Here is a 20,372-nt window from a genome sequence, read left to right as displayed (position 1 = left end):
CACTGGCCAAAGCCTCTATCTTTGACGGTTTTTTATCCAAGGAGGATGTTTCGGTGTAAAGCGGTGTCCAAGAAGACTATCATTCTGGGTGGCGGGTGTTCCAACTGCACTGAAGATTTGCCTAGGGATCCAGAAGTTTGTGAAATTCATTTGAAGAGGACATTTGAGTCTCTCCGCCTTCATGAATCTTTCAAGTGTGGATCCTGTGGTGACTATGCAAAGAGCCTGGCTGCATTGGATGCAGAAGGCACAAGATATGGGTGCCACCATATCTTGTGCCTCCAGTGAGGCGGCTTAGTTGGAAGCTGGAGTGGTCTGTGTGGCGGATGCACTGTATGATCTAGACTTCTGCTCAGAGCATGGTCTCCGCAGATGGCTGGTCCAAGTTGTAGCTATGTAATCTTCCCTTTAAATGAAAATTGTTGTTTGGGGAAGATTTGGAACAGCTGATGAAGCATTTGGGGGAATAGAAGGGAAGAGCGGCAAGAAAATCTTCCCTTCTCGCTCACACTTCAGAGATATGCGGAGATTTCATCCCAACAAGGCTACTTTGCAGGGAAGCAGATTTCAGGAAGTCCTTTAGGGGTGGCCAGAAAAACAACCGGACATAGCTGTGGTCAGGGGCCGGAGGAAGTAAATCCTCACAATGAGATCAGGTTGGTCCATTCTTCCCTGGAGGCAGTTGGAGAGACTAACTCTTTTTTTTTTTTTTTTTTTTTTTTAAATGAGATATGGACCAAGATAATGCCAGACCAATGGGTCCTGAAGGTTATAAGAGATGGTTATGCTTTAGAATTTTTTTGACTGCTCACAAATGCCTTCGTAATATCACATTGCACATCCCGTCTCAAATGGGGAGGCGATTTGGGATACATTGCAGTAACTTCAGAGGCTAGATGCAATTTTGTCGATGCTGCTGGAAGAACTAGGACAAGGAAGAGACTGTTTTCTTCATGGTGTGAAAAAAGGAGGGCACTTTTCATCCAATTCTGGATCTCCAGAAGGTCAATGCGGCACTACATATTCTGTGTTTCCATATGGAGACGTTGAGGATGGTAATAGTGGCGGTCCGCAAAGGAGAGTCTTTTGCGTCCTTAGATTTAACGGAAGCATATCGCTACAGTCCCATATGCTCAGAGGTTACTATGACTCGTAGTGTTAGGGCAGCAGTTCCAGTTTCGAGCCCTACTTTTCAGGTTAGCAACTGTTCTGCAAATGTTTACAAAGGTGATGGTTGTGGTGGCAGAGAAAGAAGGGGATTTTGGTCCACCCTTATCTGGATGACTGGATCATCCGGACAAAGTCAGAAATGGGGTGCAGTCAGTCAATTCGGTGGGTGATAGAAATCCTGTTGTATGTGTTCCTGCTATGGCTTCTTGTCGGTCCAGTGTTGTGGCGCATACAGAAACACACAGGAAGAGTGGTTCTCGTGGTGCCAGAGTGGCCACATTGTCTCTGGTTTGCGGATCTTGCTCAACTCTCAATAGATCATCCCATCAGGTTGGCTCACCTGTCGGGGGTTACAGTGGTAAGGGACCATATTCCTGTATTGGGCGGATTGCTTTTCTCTCATGGCCTGGTTTTTGAGAAGAGGCAGCTTTGGTGGAAGGATTACTCAGAGCCGGTTATCACTACTTTTCTTCAGGCTAGGAGGCCATCCATTTCACTTGCTTATCTTCAAGTGTGGAGAGTATTTGAGTCCTCGTGCTTGGAGAAAGGGCTAGAGCCATTGCTGGTGAATATTCCTCAGATCCTGGCCTTTTTGCAACAGGGATTGGCGAAGGGCCTAGCCTGCGACTCGCTACAAGTTCAGGTAGCGGCATTAGCTTGTTTTTGAGGTAAGGTACACAGAAAGCTGTTGGCCCTCCACCTCGATGTTGTGTGTTTTCTGAAGGGGGCGAAGCATTTGGGTCCTCTGGTTCATAGGGTCTGTCCATCTGAGAGTCTTAATTTGGTTCTGAGAGTCCTTTGAGGCCCTCCTTTTGAGCTTTTGCAAAGGATGTCTTTAAAGGATCTCATCTTGAAGACTATCTTTCTGGTGGCAATTTGTTTGGCCAGACGCATTTCGGAGCAGCAGGCATTGTCATGTCGAGAGCCTTTCTTTCAAATAACAGACTGTGTGTTGCTGCGTATGGTGTCTTTGTTCTTGCCAAAGGTTGTTTCCTCATTCCATATTAACCAGTCAGTGGAATTCCCTGTGTTTCTGAATTTCTCATCTGATTCACCGTATGCACGAGTCACTAACCATGTTCGGCGTTCAGATCATTTTTGTCCTTTTCAGTGGAGCAAAGAAAAGAAGCAAAGCATCTAAGGCCACCATTGCACGATGGTTAAAGGAGACAGGCTGAAAAAATAATCTGTGTAAAGGCAGATGGCCCCAGAGGTTTTGCGGGCCTACTCTTTGAAGGTGCAGGCTCCCTCCCGGGCAGAGTGTCAGTTGGTATTGCCACAGGAGATCTGTAGGGCAGCGACATGGACCTTGCTTCACACTTTTACCAGGTATTACAGATTAGATGTATGTGATCCAGAAGAGGCTGCATTTGGGGGGAGTGTGTGATGAGCGGGTCTTTCGGGTTCCCACCCACTGAAGGGGAGCTTGGATACATTCCACTTGTCTGGACTGATCTGGGATATGAACAGGAAAGGAGAATTGGTTCTTACCTGCTAATTTTCATTCCTGGAATACCACAGATCAGTCCGGAATCCCATCCACTGATTTTTGAAAGGCCATTGTTGATTCAGTATGTGTATATTGCAGAAGGTGCGGATTGTATACAGGTTGATTTTTTTCAGTTTTTACCCTGGATTTGAGGATTCCCAGGTCAGAGGGATCAACCCTTGTTTCTCTGCTTGCCCTGGTGGGGGTGGGAGGGTGGTTAGAGTTAGTTTGAAAGTTGTTCTATCTTGGGTACAGGTAAATACTGTGTATTTTATTGATTTTTATGTATGTTTCATTGTACATCGCTTAGACTTCTTGCAGTGTTAAGCGATTAACAAATTTTAATAAATGTAAATAGCAGGTGGCACTCTCGGTTGTGTAGCAGTGCCTGAAAAGTTTTTATTCTCTGCCTCCATCTGCTGGTAGGAATGCAGAACCCACTTGCCTGGACTGCTCTGTGGTATTCCAGGAAAGAAAATTAGCAGGTAAGAACCAATTTTCCTTTATACAAATAAGTGGGCTTTTGAAAATTGCTACAATATATGCCATTGAATTGTCTATAGTGCACTTTACTCGAGTAAATGGCTTTTGAAAATTGCTGCGATAGTATGTTACATTTAGGCGCATAACTCGTTTGAAAATTACTTCCATAATTTTTAAACTTGTGAATGACAGTTAAAGCACCAGGGGGCTTGTGAGACAGTTATGGAGGGCTGTAGACTTGTTTAACTTGATATGTCCTCTTATTGTAAACCATTTTGAGATTTTTGAAAATCAATACAGTAAATAAACAATGCCATTACCATTGTTGTCCTTCTGAATCCTCTGACAGTAGAGACAGAGCTTGAGCCTGATTGAGCTGAAAGTCCAAAGACAGAGGACACGCCTGCTTCTGTGACATCATCACTGGTTGTTACCATGGTGCAGCTCCAGCATAAGTCAGTATACTCTGTCTCCAGCAGATAGCAGGACATATGGTTTTGGTGCAACAGGGTATTTGTCTCCCAGGTTCGGGTTTATTCTCTTCCTGGTTGAGTATAGAGTCATTTTTGTGAGCCAAGCTGCTCGCTTTTGTTACCAGTTTAGTGATTCCTTCCAGGAGACTCCCAGCCCCACAGGAGCTTTGGTAGAGTTGAGAGGGTAAGAGATCTTTTTATCCTTTTGAAGGATCCTCTGTGAAGAAAATATTTCCCCCTTCTCTTTTCTACTCCCACCCTTTCTGTTTTATCTTTCTATTTAAATTTTAAAAAAATTATTGCTGGGTAATTTTCATTGGCAACTGCTGACTTATCTCATTAGAAAGGGGATTTTTTTTGTTTTTTACTTCGGTGGAGTGGGACTTTTTGGGGCCTTTATTTTATGCCATTTTTAAACTGTGGGGCATGTCCAATGGTTAATGTTTAGCTTGTGGGAGCTGGTGCTCTAGCAGTGCTGCTGGCCTCTCCAGTTCAGTTTGTGAGAAGGCTAAATCTTCTAGTGAGGACACCTCAAAAATCTTGTTTTGGCTAGCACAGATAATGTGATCAGTCCTCTGTTTTAGCCCTTAGGTCCTGGGATGATTTTTCTGAATTTACCTCAGTTCAGGCAGACGCTTTAGTGAAAACAGTCTCCATTTTAAAATGCACAGTTTCTAGTCTATTACAGTTTTCTGCACACTGAGGAGATTCCATTTCTGACTTCCATGGGTGTGAGAGAGAGCGAGATTGGGAGCCTGGTATGTGTGTGCCTATGAGAGAGAGATTGGGAGACTGCTTTTGTGTGAGCTTGTGAGAGAGCCTGTTTGATTGTGAGTCAGTAACACACACAGAGAGATCACATATTAACAATATGCTTTGTATTTATTCCATGCATTTTAAATCATCACCTATCTAAACAATTAAAAACTTTACTAACACACACACACACCTTCCATACATACCATTTAAAATACCAGAAAATATATTGCACAGTATTTTCGTTATTGCACAGTATTTTCAACATACAAAAACTCTATTTGATTATTTCTTATTGTAGTCACTTGTTAATAACTGTTCTTCATGGATATCAATGTTTCTCACAGGACAAGCAGGATGGTAGTCCTCACAAATGGGTGACATCGAGGATGGAGCCCTGTACGGAAAACTTTTCTGTCAAAGTTTCAACAAGCTTTGACTGACACTGGCACACTGGGTGCACTGAGCATGCCCAGCCTGCAATTATCCCTGTGAGCCACAGGTGTCTCCCTCAGTCTTCTTTTTTCCGCTCTGCAGTAAGCATAGCGGTTGGAGCTCTGTGAGGATTTTTTTAACTAATTACCTCATGGAAACACTTAACTTTTCACTTCAAAAAACACTTTTCCCTGCACAGGTCTCCCTCCGCGTACGTTTTTACGACGCTCAGTGAGTACTAATTCTTATTTTTCGGTCTGTTCCTGTCACTATCTTAAGGCTGTTAACTGACTGAAGCCTTCCCTTCCCCCATTTTTCAGTTAACTTTAAACAGCTTGCGAGTGTCTCTGTGACACTCTGCTTGCTTATGCTAGTGGGGTAGGGATTTTTTCCTTAACTTTAGGACCTCTGTAGCTTCAAGTCCTTCGTTCCCTGGTACCCTCACGCAGTCGATACCTATCACTACACGGGTACCCTCCTAAACCGCCCTGGGCTTTTATATGTCATCAGCGCCCCTCCCCCCACGGTGCCCTGATGCCTTTATCCATGTTTTTTGCTTTTCAGTGCTACCAGGCTTTTTTCCTCCTACGCACTGTTTTTTTCCCTTGGGCTTCCTCGGTGCCGTCCCTACCCGGATGCATGCCATTGACGCACACGCTGTTAGTCACTGCCATGCATACTCGGGTCGCCGCCACCGTTGCCCGAGACACTTTTTAACGATCCCAGGGTCACTTCATCGATGCCACCCCCTTTTTGGGGATGCCATCGATGCCCCATCCTCCCCACCGATGTCCGGCCCTTTTCCGTCGGTGGGCATCGGTGCCACATCGATTTCGTCGGTGGGCATCGATGCCGGATGGTCCCCATCAGTGGACATCAGTGCCGGATGGTCCCCATCGATGGACATCGGTGCCGGATGGCTTGTCCATCGATGGACATCGGTGCCGGATGGCTTGTCCATCGATGGACATCGGTGCCGGATGGCTTGTCCGTCGATGGCATCGGTGCCGGATGGCTTGTCCGTCGGTGGCATCGGTGCCAGGTCCTTTTGCATCGATGGACACCGATGCCCAGGTGTTTCATCCATGGGCATCTATGTTAGAATGCATCCATCGAGGGCAGTCGATGCCAGGCTGCTCCCATCGGTGAAATTCGATGCCCAGGTGGGTCCCATCGGTGGGTATCCATGCCGGCTCGATTCCGTGGATGGGCGTTGGTGCCAATGCCAGCCTTATGGCTGGCATCGATGCCCATGCCAATTCCAGGACTGGCGTTGATGCCGGGATGGAATTCATCGACTGGGAGATCCATGCCATCGATTCCATACGTGTCCATATCTATGCCGCCGACACACGTGTCTGGGGCACCGATGCCATGTACACTTGGAAATCTGAGTCTGTCCAAATCGATACCGTCAACGTCTGTGGCCCTATAGTTGATGCCCGTGGCCATGCCACAAACGGCATAAATGCCCGCCTCCATGCATCGATGCCCTCGACACCTCCGTTTTCCTTCGGTGTCCTTGACGCCCTATTGATTCGACTTCGACTCAGTCGATGCCGGTATCTTTTTCAATAACGGCAATGTTTTTCGATTATTCGATTCCACATCGTTTCAAAGATACCTATGCCAGTGCTGTCAGTGCCCGTCACTGTCATCATTCTCCTGGCCAGTCATCGACGATTTTTCATACCCATTTTGATGATATCCTCGAAGCCCCTTAGGTTGCCTTCAATATCGTCAATACCGACATAGCACCGCCACATAATACCCTCGCCTCCTCACATTGCTCCACGCTTTGGGTTCTTTTTTAAGCCCCGTATTAGCTTAAGACACTCCATTGTGTCAGGAGCAGAGCAGGCGTGCTGACAGTTCGTCATCGATCGCCTTCCAGGACGACGAGGGCTTCCATCTCGGCGCTGGGGAAAGACCGGGCCGAGCACCGTGGCACCCATCATCGCCGACATCGTGATCGTCCGCCGCTGACGCCATCCAGCACATCGGTGCCATCCTTCTCCAGGCTGGACAACGCTCGGGCAGAGCGACATCACCACTGCCATCAGCACTGTTCCTACAGTTTTGGCAGTCCTTGGTGATCCAGAACTTCCGGATCCAGGTCAGACGGCTTCTGCATTGGCGTCACGACACATCGAGCCGCTGTGACGAGGGAAGGGAACATGAGTTCCGTTAGGGCTCCTCTGTTCCTGGCGTGCCCCACCGTCAAGTGGTGTGGGACTATGGCCATCTGTTACACTTAGCAGTCTAAACGCCACTCACGCCTGGCCTGTCTCCTCTGTACCTGTGCCACCATACCGGGTTTCAGAGCGAGATGGACGTTTACGTCCCCGGCCTTACCCTCGAGGACTCCGGAGACCGTCGGAGTCAACAATCTTCACCGGCTCGTCTTGCGGCGATCCACGTTGGATGGTAAGTACCCGCTTCGGCGGCATTCCCATAGAGTTGTGTTCTCCCATTCGGACCGTGGTTCGAAAAGTTCTGGGTCATGTGCCTTTTAGAACTGTATTAGTGTCACATATCGCTATGTTAGCTATGTTAGCCACAATATCAGGAGAACCCCTCTATCTTCTTGGGATTGCAGCAGGGCTTCTTCTCTTGTCAGTAACAAGTCCCTGTGCCGACCAATGCTCTGACTCTTGGTTCCCTCCCAACCAAGGTCCAGCTGCATTGGCTGATCTGCTAAACATGAGATTCAGCAACCATTGCCCCATGTACAAGTCCACCTTGAGGCCTGGCCACAGGTCTCAGTGTCTCCTTGTACAGCATACAGAAATGCGGGTACCACTTACCGCTCACACACCTGCAGGAGCCTACATGATATCCTCCATTGGGACACCTCCTGGTCTCCCATCTGGTCAGATATTAGAGCGGCCACCCCACCTTGTACCAAAGTCCCGGTACACTCCCCCAGGCGCTACGAAGTGCAGAGGGGAGAAGGGAGGGGGGTTGGGGAGTTTTAATTGCACTATTCTTTCTTTTAACAGAAAATAGTTACTCTCCGCACATCCTGGACCTAAGAAAATCCAACTTTCTTTAGACGTCACAGGTACAATGGTATCTTTGGTTACCATCACTCCATACTGCAGTAAGTATTTTATTTTAATGTTTCTATGTGCTTTATGGTGAGTCAACATTACAACCCCAAGCTCTGCCGCTGGCACCAGCTTCGGTAAGTGAACTGTCTCTTGCATCACTGTTGGTGAATGCTGTTTTCTCTGCGGAGTGTAACATCATTCACTTTCCTTGCATAGACTACTGCTAACCACTTTCAGTACATGCAAGGAGCTCTCACTTTTTTCAGGACTCACTATACATTTACTAACTGGGATTACTGTCACTGCCATAAATCCCTTCTGTAACACTTCTGGACACCACAGTCTTAAGACCCTCTTGTCCAGCATGCGCACAGACATTCTGATATATTGTTATATGTCCCTGCGCATATTTTCCATAACCTCAGCCTTTCAACTTTTCATGGTTGGGCTATGGGGTTTCTTCCCACTATGCATTTTTCTCATAATTCAAAACTGCTATGGGTTATATTCAGTGACATTCTATACTCAATGGACCTAAGTGGTTTCATTGCTTTCGTCCCTGATTCTTATCCCAGTTCGAACTAGGACCTAGTCTCCTTCGACTCATGCTCGCAATTCCTTAGGGTTATAAAGTTTCTCCTGAAAGCTTTCAACCCATTAGGCATCTATTGCACTCCAGCATAGTTTCTCATAAACTTCCTGGACGTTGCACCCATGAGTTATGCCCTTATGCCTTCCAATACTGCTTTTGCAACAATTCTTTGTGCATACAGACAGACAGCATAGGGACAATGTGCTTTCCAACTCATAAGCACGCATTACCTCTTAGCTGCTCTGCTAGACAGCTGCGCAGCTCTACCCTTGGCCCTTGTTCACTTCATGCGACCTTGGGCCACATATCTAAGAGATTTAATGAACGCTCTATCAGACCTTCTCCACGTAGGTTCTATCCTCTCGAATGGTCTCAATTACATGTGTACAGGGAAAATCTTTTAACGCTGAGTTTAACTAAACTTTCCTCGGCGTCTGCATCATTCCATACGATGCACAGGTTCTGCTCCCTGCACATGTTTCCTATGCGTTCCCTTAGATGCCTTTTCTTCCATCAAAGGCCTCTTCAATATATCTCTTCTGCTGCCTCTCGTAGCCAGCATTCTTCTAATGTTGAACTGGGATGGGGTTCAGTATTCTTTTCCCCACTCCCTGACTGAGATCAGTATGCTTCCCATACTTCTCAATCCATCATATCAGTAACCTTTTATTCCCTCACCAGTCAGTCCCAAATCATAGACTTACTGATGTTCTTAGGTTCTGGTAGCGTCACATAACCTTCTAAACATAAATCTTGCCGTTTAATATGGCAGGCTTTACCTCCTGACGCTTAAAAAAAAAAAAAAAAAAAGAGGTATTACCCCTTTTACTTTTCCACCATTTTTTCTTACTCCCTCGGATTCTGTTCTCCAGACATCCTCCACATAGATACACCTTTCTCTTAGGAGGTGTATCGTTTTGGGAGTTGGGTTCCCGTTTTCGGTAATCCTCTCTGAGTCGGCTTACCATGGATTATCCACTGATCAAGCCGCCTCTATTTCTCTAATCACGGAATGAACATATATATTCTCCTTATAAGTCTCATACATTCTACGTTTGAGCCTTTCCATTCCTCTCTTCCACAGTTTGGCAAGGGAACTTCTTTCCCTCTTAATGTCATTCCTGCCAGCAGGGTCCGTGAGTTATGCACGCTTTCCATACTCACCTGACTCCGTTCCTCTGCCACTGAGTAGTTCTACGCATTCAACTTTCTATCCTTTTCAGGTAGATGTTGTATCTCCTTTCCTCAGGAAATACTCTATTAATTTTTCCTAACCTCTCTCTCTCGCCCTAGGGAGAGAGTGGGTTTTCCACATTCCTGGACAGTAATGCTGCGCTTACATTCTATCTACATTGCACTGCATTCCATGTGAATTCCACTTGACTCTTTCCTTCATGCAAGGGTCAAGCTGCTACTTCCAGTGGCCACACAGACCTAATCCTTCTGATTAAGTGGTCTATATTTCCTTTCCTACCAACAAGCAGACATTTCACTACAACACTGTGGGTATCCACATACTGTTGTGTCCGTCTTAGCCTTAACAGCTTCCCTTTGGTTACTGCTGCTTGTACTTTTTTATCAGGTTGCAGCCTGGAGTCCTCTCCATACCTTCGCAGCCTATTATTGCTTACATTTGACTAGCCGGCATGCTCCATGTTTGGCCAGTCCGCCTACTCTTACTTTTTTCAATTCACTACCCAACATCCTTCCACGAACCCATTATGGTGTTGCGGATGCCCTCCGTTCCCATTTCCACCTCAGTCGTTACGCCTTTGCGCATCTGCGGTGTATCTGGTGCATTCCCGGGCATCCTCAGCTCGGTACTCACCCATTTGTGAGGACTACCATCCTGCTTGTCCTGTGAGAAAGCAAATGTTGCTTACCTGATGTAACACGTGTTCTCACGGGACAGCAGGATGTTAGTCCTCACGAAACCCGCCCGCCACCCCGCGGAGTTGGGTCTGTATACTTTTATTTTAGTTTCGCTTGCGCTTTTTAGCTATAAGACGAGACTGAGGGAGACACCTGTGGCTCACAGGGATAATTGCAGGCTGGGCATGCTCAGTGCACCCAGTGTGCCAGTGTCAGTCAAAGCTTGTTGAAACTTTGACAGAAAAGTTTTCCGTACAGGGCTCCATCCTCGATGTCACCCATTTGTGAGGACTAACATCCTGCTGTCCCGTGAGAACACCTGTTACATCAGGTAAGCAACATTTGCTATTCTTATCTTCATCTTCAATTTAAATTGTCAAGGCTCATTGCCATTCTCATGCTGGTATCATCTCGACTTTAAATATCAGGTGTGTGTGTGTTAGTAAAATTTTTAATTGCTTAGATAGGTGATGATTTAAAATGTGTTGAATAAATACAAAGCATACTGTTAATATGTGATCTCTCTGTGTGTGTTACTGATCTAGATTAATAGAGAGTTATTTTGAAATCCTACCCTCTGTATTGTTGTACCGTGTGTGATTATGTGAGCATGCATGACTGTGAATACCTATGTGTCACATAGGCTCTCACAGGCACACACACACACACACAATGTGTCTGAGGGAAAGAGAGCCTGTGTATATATGAGAGAGGGCGTGTGTAAGATCATAGGCATGTATATGAGAGAAGTGTGTTTGAGAATGAATGTGTTATAGTGTGTGTATGTGTGAGGAGAAAGAAGAGAAAATTGGTGCAGCCCTCTCTTCCCCAATCCACGACAATCTCATGGGTACTGGAAATCAAAAAGATCCCAGGAGTTTTAAAAATCCTTAATATTTTAATTAATAGGTGGAGTTTGATGTTTCTGCTATTTTGAAATATTTTATTGGTGTTTTTGTAAATTTATAACATTTTTTTTTAATTATTGAATGTTGGCTGTTTTAACATTTATTATTTATTAAAATGATTTTGTTATTGTGAATGTTTTGTCTTGATTTTATTGCTTGTTGTTTTGTGAGGAATGATGATGTTTCTGTTTTTCCATTGTTGCATGCATAATACAGTTGGGGTTGTGGTTTCCAGTTCAATTTTCGTTGGCATATTTCTGTCTATACTTAATGGCCTTTCTGTTTGTTTATTTATTTATTTTTTTGGTGGGGGTCTGTCTTGTGTAACGTTAAGTCTTGCTTTTTATAATGATGGTACATTTCAACACTGGCTTTTATGGCATTATGGTACTTGCCAGGTTCTTATGGCCTGGATTGGCCACTGTTGGAAACAGAATGCTGGGCTTGATGGACCCTTGGTCTGACCCAGTATGGCATTTTCTTATGTTCTTAAATGTTTACTCTATTAATTTCACCTGCATGCAGAAAGCAGGTTTCAATATTATTGGTGAAAATATTTGTTCATACACATTTTATTTTCACTGATGTTTAATAGATGTTAGGTGATTATTTTAAGCAAGGAATGGACTTAGCCAATGGTCTCTTTAAGGACTGGATTGCTATGAGCATAAAAGTGATACGCTTTTTGCATTAAAAAAAAAAAATAGTAGTGTTCTCTAGAGATGTGCAAAGCCCGCTGCTGGAAACTTCATATTTCCTGCGGATTGGGCCTATAAAATTTGGGGGAGTTAGTGCACGCTAACCCGAAAACCAAATTTTCCTGAAATTTCGGGAAATTTTGGTTCGGTTTTTGTGTTCCCCGAACCAGGACGAATTATGCAATTTTGTTGAAATTACCTAATTCATCCTAAACGATTGCACATCCCTAGTGTTGACAGGGTAATGTATCCACAGAAAACTAATGCGTAAAGGGAACACTTTTGTATTGGGGAAAAAGGAGATTGGGATAGGATCTTGAGAGGGGCTAGGTTTAGAGAGAGAGAAAAAAATGCTTTTGGTGTTGGCCTTTGGGGAGGGAAGGCAGTGCTGTTCAATTTCGTTAAAAGTGCATTTTCACAGTCGCATAACCAGTGACCAGTGGGTATGAATATATGTGACATTGTAAACTTTGGGTCGATTTGCCTTGAGGCTCAAGCAAACTTGAAAGTTTGCTTCGAAATAAAAAAGGTTGAGAAGCTCTGTTGTAGATGATTCATTTTTATTGTTCCTTCCCCCCACCCCCCACTTTTTTTCTTTTTATTTGTAGTGAACTTTTGGAGAAGCTGTGCTTATCACTGTATGATGTCCTCAGGCCGCTCATCATCCATGTTATTCATTTAGAAACTTTGTCAGAGCTTTGTGGGATTCTGAAAAATGAGATGCTTGAAGACCATGTTCAGAATAATGGTAAAGTATCAAATGGACTTTGGTATCTTTGGCAGCTAAAACCATGCAAGCAAGACTGTTTATATGCGATCACATTCATGAGGTGCACAGATTCAAATTTCCAAGTTACTTCATATGACATTCCATTTTTTTGTGGGAGAGGCTTTGAAGACTCTTTCCATCCATCTAGTCATCAAGAATTGTTGCTCTTAAGTAACTGTAGCAGGGCAGGGAGACTTGTGACCATTTCATTTACTTTATAAATTAGTGTTCATTCATTTGGGTTTATATTAGTTAGAATTATGAAGTTCAGTGAAATCACTCTCTCTCCTCTATTCATGATTTCATCCTTTGATTTGGGAAAGGGTCACTTACATTAATGTGTGAATTGACAGCACATTAGAGGTAACTACTGATTCCAATGCTTTGTAAGAGAAAGAAGGCCAAGCTAGAAAAGCAAAACCTAATGGGTTCCTGCAACAAAGGTCCCAAAAACTCTGGACTTAAACAAAAGGAACAATCCTGAAATGAAGAACTTGCATGTGGATCACCTGCAGAGGATATTGAGTGCTTTACTTAAGGCATCCTTAACCTCTGTAAGGGTGTTTTGAGGGAGTTCTCTATGAAGACAGACTAGTTGGTGGCGGTGAAGAAACAGAAAGATAACAGCACAAGCCAAGGCTGTTGAAATGATATAAAGTATGCCATGGGTTAGTCAGTATGTCAAAAGTCAGCCTTAAGTTTTGTTTTCCTAGCTTGTAGCCAGATGGACTCAGGACCAATGGGTTATGTGCTCCCCTACTAGCAGATGGAGTCTGAGTCAGGTTTCAGAGCTGAAGTCACCCTAGATATACCCCTGCAGTGACCTCAGCCATTCAGTATGTCTCTGTCTCCTAGGAGATGTGGATTTTGCCTTCCCTATTGGGAACACAGGACTCTTTAGAAAAGGAAATTTTACCTTTAAATTTTAGCTTAAAATTGAAGAAAGATCGAGCTCTGCTCTCCTGCGGTGATACCTAAAGGTCCCTCCCCCAGTTGAGAATTCCTTAGGCGATTTTCTTTTTTTTTTTTTAATTTTATTTTTATTAACTTATATATTCATTACAGAAGATAAAACACAGATTAGTCTCCAATTATTCAATCCAAAATTACATTTTAACAAAGAAAACATCTTGTATCTCATCTGTGATAATCTTAGACTGGTACTGAAAGAAATAACAAAACCTGTCTAATATGCAGAAAAGAAAAGAGCAGTATTTTTATAGGCAATTACCAAAAGAAAAAAAAAAAACTGAGTCAGAACTATATTCTTTCATTTCTTTTCCCTTTCTACTAAGGTATATTATGATGGAATTAGGCATCTAGGTACTCTCGCAGCTGATCTGGCTGGTTAAATACATATCTCGAATTCTGATATGTTAGAATGTATTTACAAGGAAAACGCAATACGTATTTAGCTCCTTTTTGAATAACTCTTTCTCTCATAGTCAAAAATTCTTTTCTCCTCAATTGCGTACTCAATGAGACATCTGGAAAAATTCTGATTGTAGAGCCATGAAACTGAGATTTTTGGTTTCTAAAGTATAACTTAAGTATTAAATTTCTTTGAGAAATGTCTGCACACTGAATAATTAAAGTAGCACGAGTTTTAATCTCCAAATCTGATGACTTTTCTAATAGCTCAGATAAATTTATATCCTCATTTATATCTAAATTCCCTTGAGTATGTTCTGGCCCATCTGTACCTTCTGTTTTCTGACTTATATAATAAATCCTAGATATTAAGGGAAGTGAATTCTCCGAATACTTTAGAACTTTCAAAAGATAACTTTTGAACAGTTCTCTAGGAGATAACAGATGGGTCCTAGGAAAATTTAGAATTCTCAGGTTTGCTCTTCTAAATTGATTTTCCATCTATTCTATTTTATTTGATTGAAGTTTCTCTGATTTTATTAAGTTCACTTGAACTTTTTCTACCTCTTCAATTTTCTGTTCTAGCTTTGTCACAGACTTCTCTATCTTCTCAGTTTTTTCCTGCAAAATTTTATTATCTAAACTTTGTTGAACAGTCTTAGTCAAATCACTAATGGATTTTTGAATTAAACAAATCATACCACCAATTTCCTCCATAGTAAATTTTTTAGGGACAATTACTGATACACCAGCTAGGGTTTCCCCTTGTCCGCCTTCCATCTTTCCTACCTTAGAGGCAAAAACGGTACTACTACCCTGAATCTGGCTTGCTACCACCTGGGATTCAGGGGTCTGTTGTGGGAAGTCTGTTCCCACTTCCCCCCCCTTTTTTCCGTAGGTGATAAGAAAACCAGACTCTGGTTGGAATCCTCAAATGTGAATACACCTCCTCCTCTTCCCGTTGGTGGTTCAGGCATTAAGGGAGCACCAGGGCTTAATGATGTCTCAAAAGTCAGGGAGTTGGATTCCTGCTCCTGAATTCCAACTCCAGCGACTTCTGCACCTGGTATTAATCTAGGTTCTACCAAAAATCTCCTGTATTCGGGGTTGATTGCTATCAACCACTGGTGTTTGATGTTGTTATTTTCCCCTTCCTCTTAGTATGTGGCATCACTATGAGGAAGGGGCAACACTAATTTTTATTAATTTAGAATAACAGAAGAAATACATACATACAATTAGGAGCCTTGGTGACTCAGTATATTAAACAGGTTCCGATTGGCTACTGTTCCAGAAAGAAGAGAAATGTTCAACTTTACCCTCCCGACCTCTGAGTTCCTCTCCTCATGCTCCAGCAATCTCCGGCGTTCGCCGGCGATGCCGGCAAAGCCGCGCGCCCCTTAGGCGCGCCCCTTAGGCGCGCGGCTTTGGCGACGCGCCGACCAGATGCTGATTTGTGTGCGTCTGAAACGGCACCTCCCTCTGACGTCAGACCCGGAAGGGGTCGAAGCAGTCACTGAAGTTAAAGAGCTTCCCGCTCCTATCAGCAGAATGAGTGTCCAAACACTCAGAAAAACTCACTCAGAGGTCTCAGGCAAGTATGCACCACGTAGCAAATGTCCAGCAGCATCCTTAGGCGATTTCTGAGATCCTCAGAGGTGTGCCTTGGTCTGGTAGACGGTTCCCGGTGTGGACTTTGTTGCTGAAGTAGCTGAAAGCAGTGGGTGCAAGAAGCCGAGCGCGACTGTGACTGCCTAAGCCCTCTCCCCCGCAGCCGGTGACAGTCTTTGTACTTAGCAGGTAAGTGCTGAGCCCAGGTAAGTAAAGAAGAACTCCTCAGATTCAGAGACATGGAAGGGCTTCGGTAAGACTTTTCCTCCGGTCTCCTTGCTCGGCGGATGACGTTCCCGATCCCATTAGGGCAAGGGAAGAAGTTTGAGTTGGTTGAGGGACCCCTGATGGGCTAGGTTCCGCTTTCAGACTCTGTGGTCACTCTATGTGGCAGGCCGCGGTGGTGCCATCTTGTGTGCGGTTTGGTGTGCTGCCATTTTCCCCCATTGACCGTCTGTACGTGCAGTGCGGGGCCTGCCCTGCTGTGTGCCTACACCTGCACACATAACCACATGCATTCCTGCGCACAAACGTACACACATACATGTGCGCATGGACTGGACGCTTATATTTACGTGTGTCAGGGGGCGGATTTGTGCGAGCTCAAGTGCTAACCAGCAGAACGAACAAGCTACAGTTAACTATGGCTCCAGCAACAAAGAAGCACAAACACTCCCTTTCTGCTGCCTGCCATATTAGGGCTGCACAGTCTGACCTAGAATCCTTCCTTTGTCAGCACTTTGAGGAAGCCCAGGGAGGCTGGACTCTCAGAATTTTCTCCAAGCCTGGCCCCTCTCAGTCGGAGTACGGGTCAAGCCACAACCTTATCTGGTAGCACCCCGGATCTGAGCAATCCCGGGACTGCGTCCTCCCGGGAGAGGGGCAGTTCAGCGGCCCCTACCCCAGTTCCTCCTAGGCTAGGTATGGACCCGGCGACCCTTTTCTTGGGTGGAATTCTTTCAGGGCCTTCAAGCCTTTGTTTCAGGCGCAGTCATCTGCTGCCCCTGACCGGTCTGAGCCTCAGTTGGGAAGGCCTTGTCCAAAAGTGGATGTTGTCTCGAAGCAAACAACTATCCCAGTAGAGGAAGGAGCGGCCTTGAAGGATGCCCTACGATAGGCAGTTGGAGTCTATCCTTAAGCAAGCCTTTGACGTGACAGCAATGACACTGCCGATCACTTCCTGTTGTGCCCTGGTGGCTCATTCGTATCTGCTTCTCTTGAGAGAGCAGATAGCTCAGGGCACATCCCAGAGAGGCGATAGAGCCCACCGCAGCCTTCCTAGTGGATACAAGCTCTGACCTAGTGCATACCTCGACCGGAGGAATAGCCACAGTGGTAGAGGCCAGAAGACAGCTATGACTGCAAAATTGGTCAGCGGATGCGACCTCGCAAAGATGTCCTTTAAGGGATCCCTTCTAATCGGAAGCAGATTGGAAAAAAACTAGCCAGTAAGTGGGGTGAATCTCCAGTGTCCGGCTACCGGAAGATAAGAGAAAAGAAGTCACAGCGCTCCTTGCCCATGAGGGGTCAGGCCAGGTGCTCCCAGCACTTCCGAACCTACAGAAACTTGTTTTTTCAGACATCTTGTCCCTTGAAGGTCTCTGTCCTTTCGGAGCAGACAACCAAAAAGAAGAACTGGTTCGGGCTCAGGTTCGACCCAAACTTCCCAATGAAGTTTGGCTGACCCATCCACGGGATGCAGAGATAGTGGGCTGACTATCCCTCTTCTTTCAGAGGTGGGTCGAAATCATATTGGACAAATGAGTACTGGACATCATATGAAAAGGATATGCTCTAGAATTTCGCAGCATCTCTCAGGACATGTTCATGATATCACCTTGCCATTCCCAGTACAAAAAAACTGGCAGTGGAATCCACATTGATAAGGCTCCACAGTTTGAGGCTATAACCCCAGTACCTACACCCCAGGAAAATTATGGGGCATTATTGCATCTATTCATCGTACCCAAGAAGGAGGGTTCATTTTGCCCCATCATGGATCTCAAGAGCGACAGTCGTCAAATGTGGGTAATTCAGTTCCGCATGGAAACTCTTCGCTCCATCATAATGGCTGTACAACCGGGAGGGTTCTTAACATCCCTTGACCTCTTGGAGGCCTACCGTCATATCCCAATCTGTCAAGACCACCAGGGTTTCCTTTGCTTTGCAGTTCTGGGCTACCATTATCAGTTCTGGGCATTGCCCTTCGGCCTGGCAACCGTCCCCAGAACATGCTCCAAAATTATGGTGGTCATAGCTGAGGCACTGAGGAAAAAAGTGATTCTGGTGCACCCTTACTTAGACGACTGGCTAATCTGGGCGAAGTCGTTGGAAGAGAGCCTCCAGGTGACCAGCAGGGTCAGGTCCCTGCTTCAGGAACTCAGCTGGATCGTGAACATGGACAAGAGCAGTTTCAAGCACTCCCAGTCCTTAGAGTACCTGGGAGTCTGATTCGATACCAAGCAGGACAAGATCTTCCTCCCTCCCTCGAGGATAAGGTAACTGATGTGCCAAGTGCGTCGGTTGATGAACACACACGCCCCAGATATGAAGCTAACTCCAGGTCCTCGGCCTGATGGTTTCAATACTGGAGGTAGTACTGTGGGCGAGGGCACACAGGCTTCCACTCCAGTGCTCCCTGCTGTCACGTTGTAACCCACTGTCGCAAGACTACTCGATTCATCTCCATCTACCGATGGATGTATGTTGTCAGCTCCAATGGTGGCTACAGGAAGTGCATCTAAGCAAGGGTGTAAGCTTGGCCCCACCGAACTGGTCAGTCCTCGACGGACACGAGCCTCCGAGGGTGGGTAGCCCACTGTCAGGAATTGACAACCCAGGGGCGATGGACCAAGGAAGAGGCGGGCTGGAATATAAACCACCTGGAAGCCCAAGCTGTCAGGTTAGCATGTCTGCAACTCAGCCACAGGCCCCACGGACAAGCAGTCCACATGATGTTAGATAATGCAACAACAGTAGCCTACATCAACCACCAGGAAGGAACCAAAAGCCTCTGGAGATAGACCTCCTTATGGGAATGGACAGAGTTTTACAAGTGATCTCAGCCTCCCACATCGTGGGAAAAGACAACATCAGAGCAGACTTTCTTAGCAGGGAGAATCTGGATCCAGGGGAATGGGCGTTGTCGACCAGAGCGTTCCAGCTCCTAGTAGATCGCTGGGGCCTCTTATCCATCGACCTTCTGGCCACATCTCACAGTGTGAAGGTCCCCCAATTCTTCAGTTGCAGAGGAGATTTGCACAAACAAGGGATCTATGCCCTGGTCCAGACTTAGCCAGAGGAGGACTTTCTGTATGCCTTCCCTCCATGGCCTCTGCTGGGCAAGGAAAACAAAAAGGAATAGATGCCACGGTCTTTTTCAATTCTTTATTGAAGTGGAGACATATCTAAAATATTACAGCGCCTACCTTTGTGCTTCTTGTTACCTCTGCTGGGCAGGGTCATTCGGAAGATCGAACTCCACAGAGATTAGTCCTTCTGGTGGCCCCGGACTGGCCCAGCTGCTTGTGGTATGCAGACATGTGGAGGCTTCTGGTGGAGAGCCCCCTATGCCTCCCCCCGCACAGGGACCTTTTCCAACAAGGTCTGATCCTTCACGAGAACCCAACTCTGTTTTGTCTTACGGTCTGGCCCTTGAGAGGGCTCGCCTGATGAAGTGTGGATATTTGGCAGCTGTAAGAACCACCTTGCTCTAGGGAAATTCTGCTCAAAATACTTAAAATTTTGCAACTTTAATAACTCTTTTCTGTAATAATTTAAAATGTAATTACTTAAAGACTGTCATGTAAATTGTGTTTCCTAGCATGTAGCAGATGGACTCAAGACCAATGGGTATAGTGTATTCCTGATAGCAGTTGGAGACAGATCAGATTTCAATCTGACGTCATCCCTAGTACATATACCCCTGCAGGAAGTGCAGCTTTTCAGTATTTTCCGTTTCCATAGCAGTTAGGGACTCTATGCATGCTAGCACAGTGTTAAGAGTAATTTTACCAAAGAAAACCAAATTAAGAAGAAATCTTACCTCTACAGACGAGCCCTGCTCTCCTGCGGTGACACCCGTTGGGTCCCTCCCCCAGTTGAGATTTCCCGAGGTGATTTCCGCAATCCCTCGGAGGTAAGACTCGGTCCGGCGGCTGACTCTCAGCGGGGACCTAGCCCCCAACATCGGGTGAGGCTGAATGGCAGCGGGTGCAGCCTCGAGTGTGGCAGTGAAGGTATTTTCCCTCTCCCCCCGCAGCCGGAGACCGCCTGGAATGAAGCCGGGAAGCGCCGAGACAAGGTAAGGTAGAAATCTACTTAAAAGTCTCCGGTCTCCGAAGCTCGAGGAGATGCACAGGTTGCAAGCCGGGACCAGTGCCACCAGGTGGATCTGCCCTAGCAGGGCTAGACCCCAGTCAGATCCAAGGGCCCTCCCACGTGGAGACCCTCCGAGGTGGTCGCCATATTGTCCGTGTGGTCACCGTCACCATTTTGGCTCTGTTCGCCACCCTGTCTGCCGTTTCGATCCGTGCGCACAGAGGCGAGCCGTGCGCACCAATACCTTGTGCTCACAACGTCACGTGCACAAGTGCCGGGTGCACAAGCAATGCGCATAGCCACGTGCTTACTGTGCCGGGCGCATAATTTCGACCTGTGCGCACAACAGCGCGTACATCTCCCTGCACGCGC

General features: G+C 45.8%; 1 protein-coding gene across 1 annotated transcript in view; it reads left to right on the top strand.

Moving 5' to 3' along the window:
- COG3 (component of oligomeric golgi complex 3) overlaps positions 1-20,372 on the top strand; it is a 200,906-nt gene that overhangs the window by 59,123 nt on the left and 121,411 nt on the right. The window contains 1 exon segment of the mRNA XM_029602898.1: positions 12,538-12,677. Coding sequence (XP_029458758.1) covers positions 12,538-12,677 — 140 coding nt within the window.

Source organism: Rhinatrema bivittatum, chromosome 5 (genome assembly GCF_901001135.1).
Source record: "Rhinatrema bivittatum chromosome 5, aRhiBiv1.1, whole genome shotgun sequence".
NCBI classification, from domain to species: Eukaryota; Metazoa; Chordata; class Amphibia; order Gymnophiona; family Rhinatrematidae; genus Rhinatrema; species Rhinatrema bivittatum.
The sequence above is the reverse complement of the archived record's forward strand: the minus strand, read 5'-3'. Positions and strand labels throughout refer to the sequence as shown.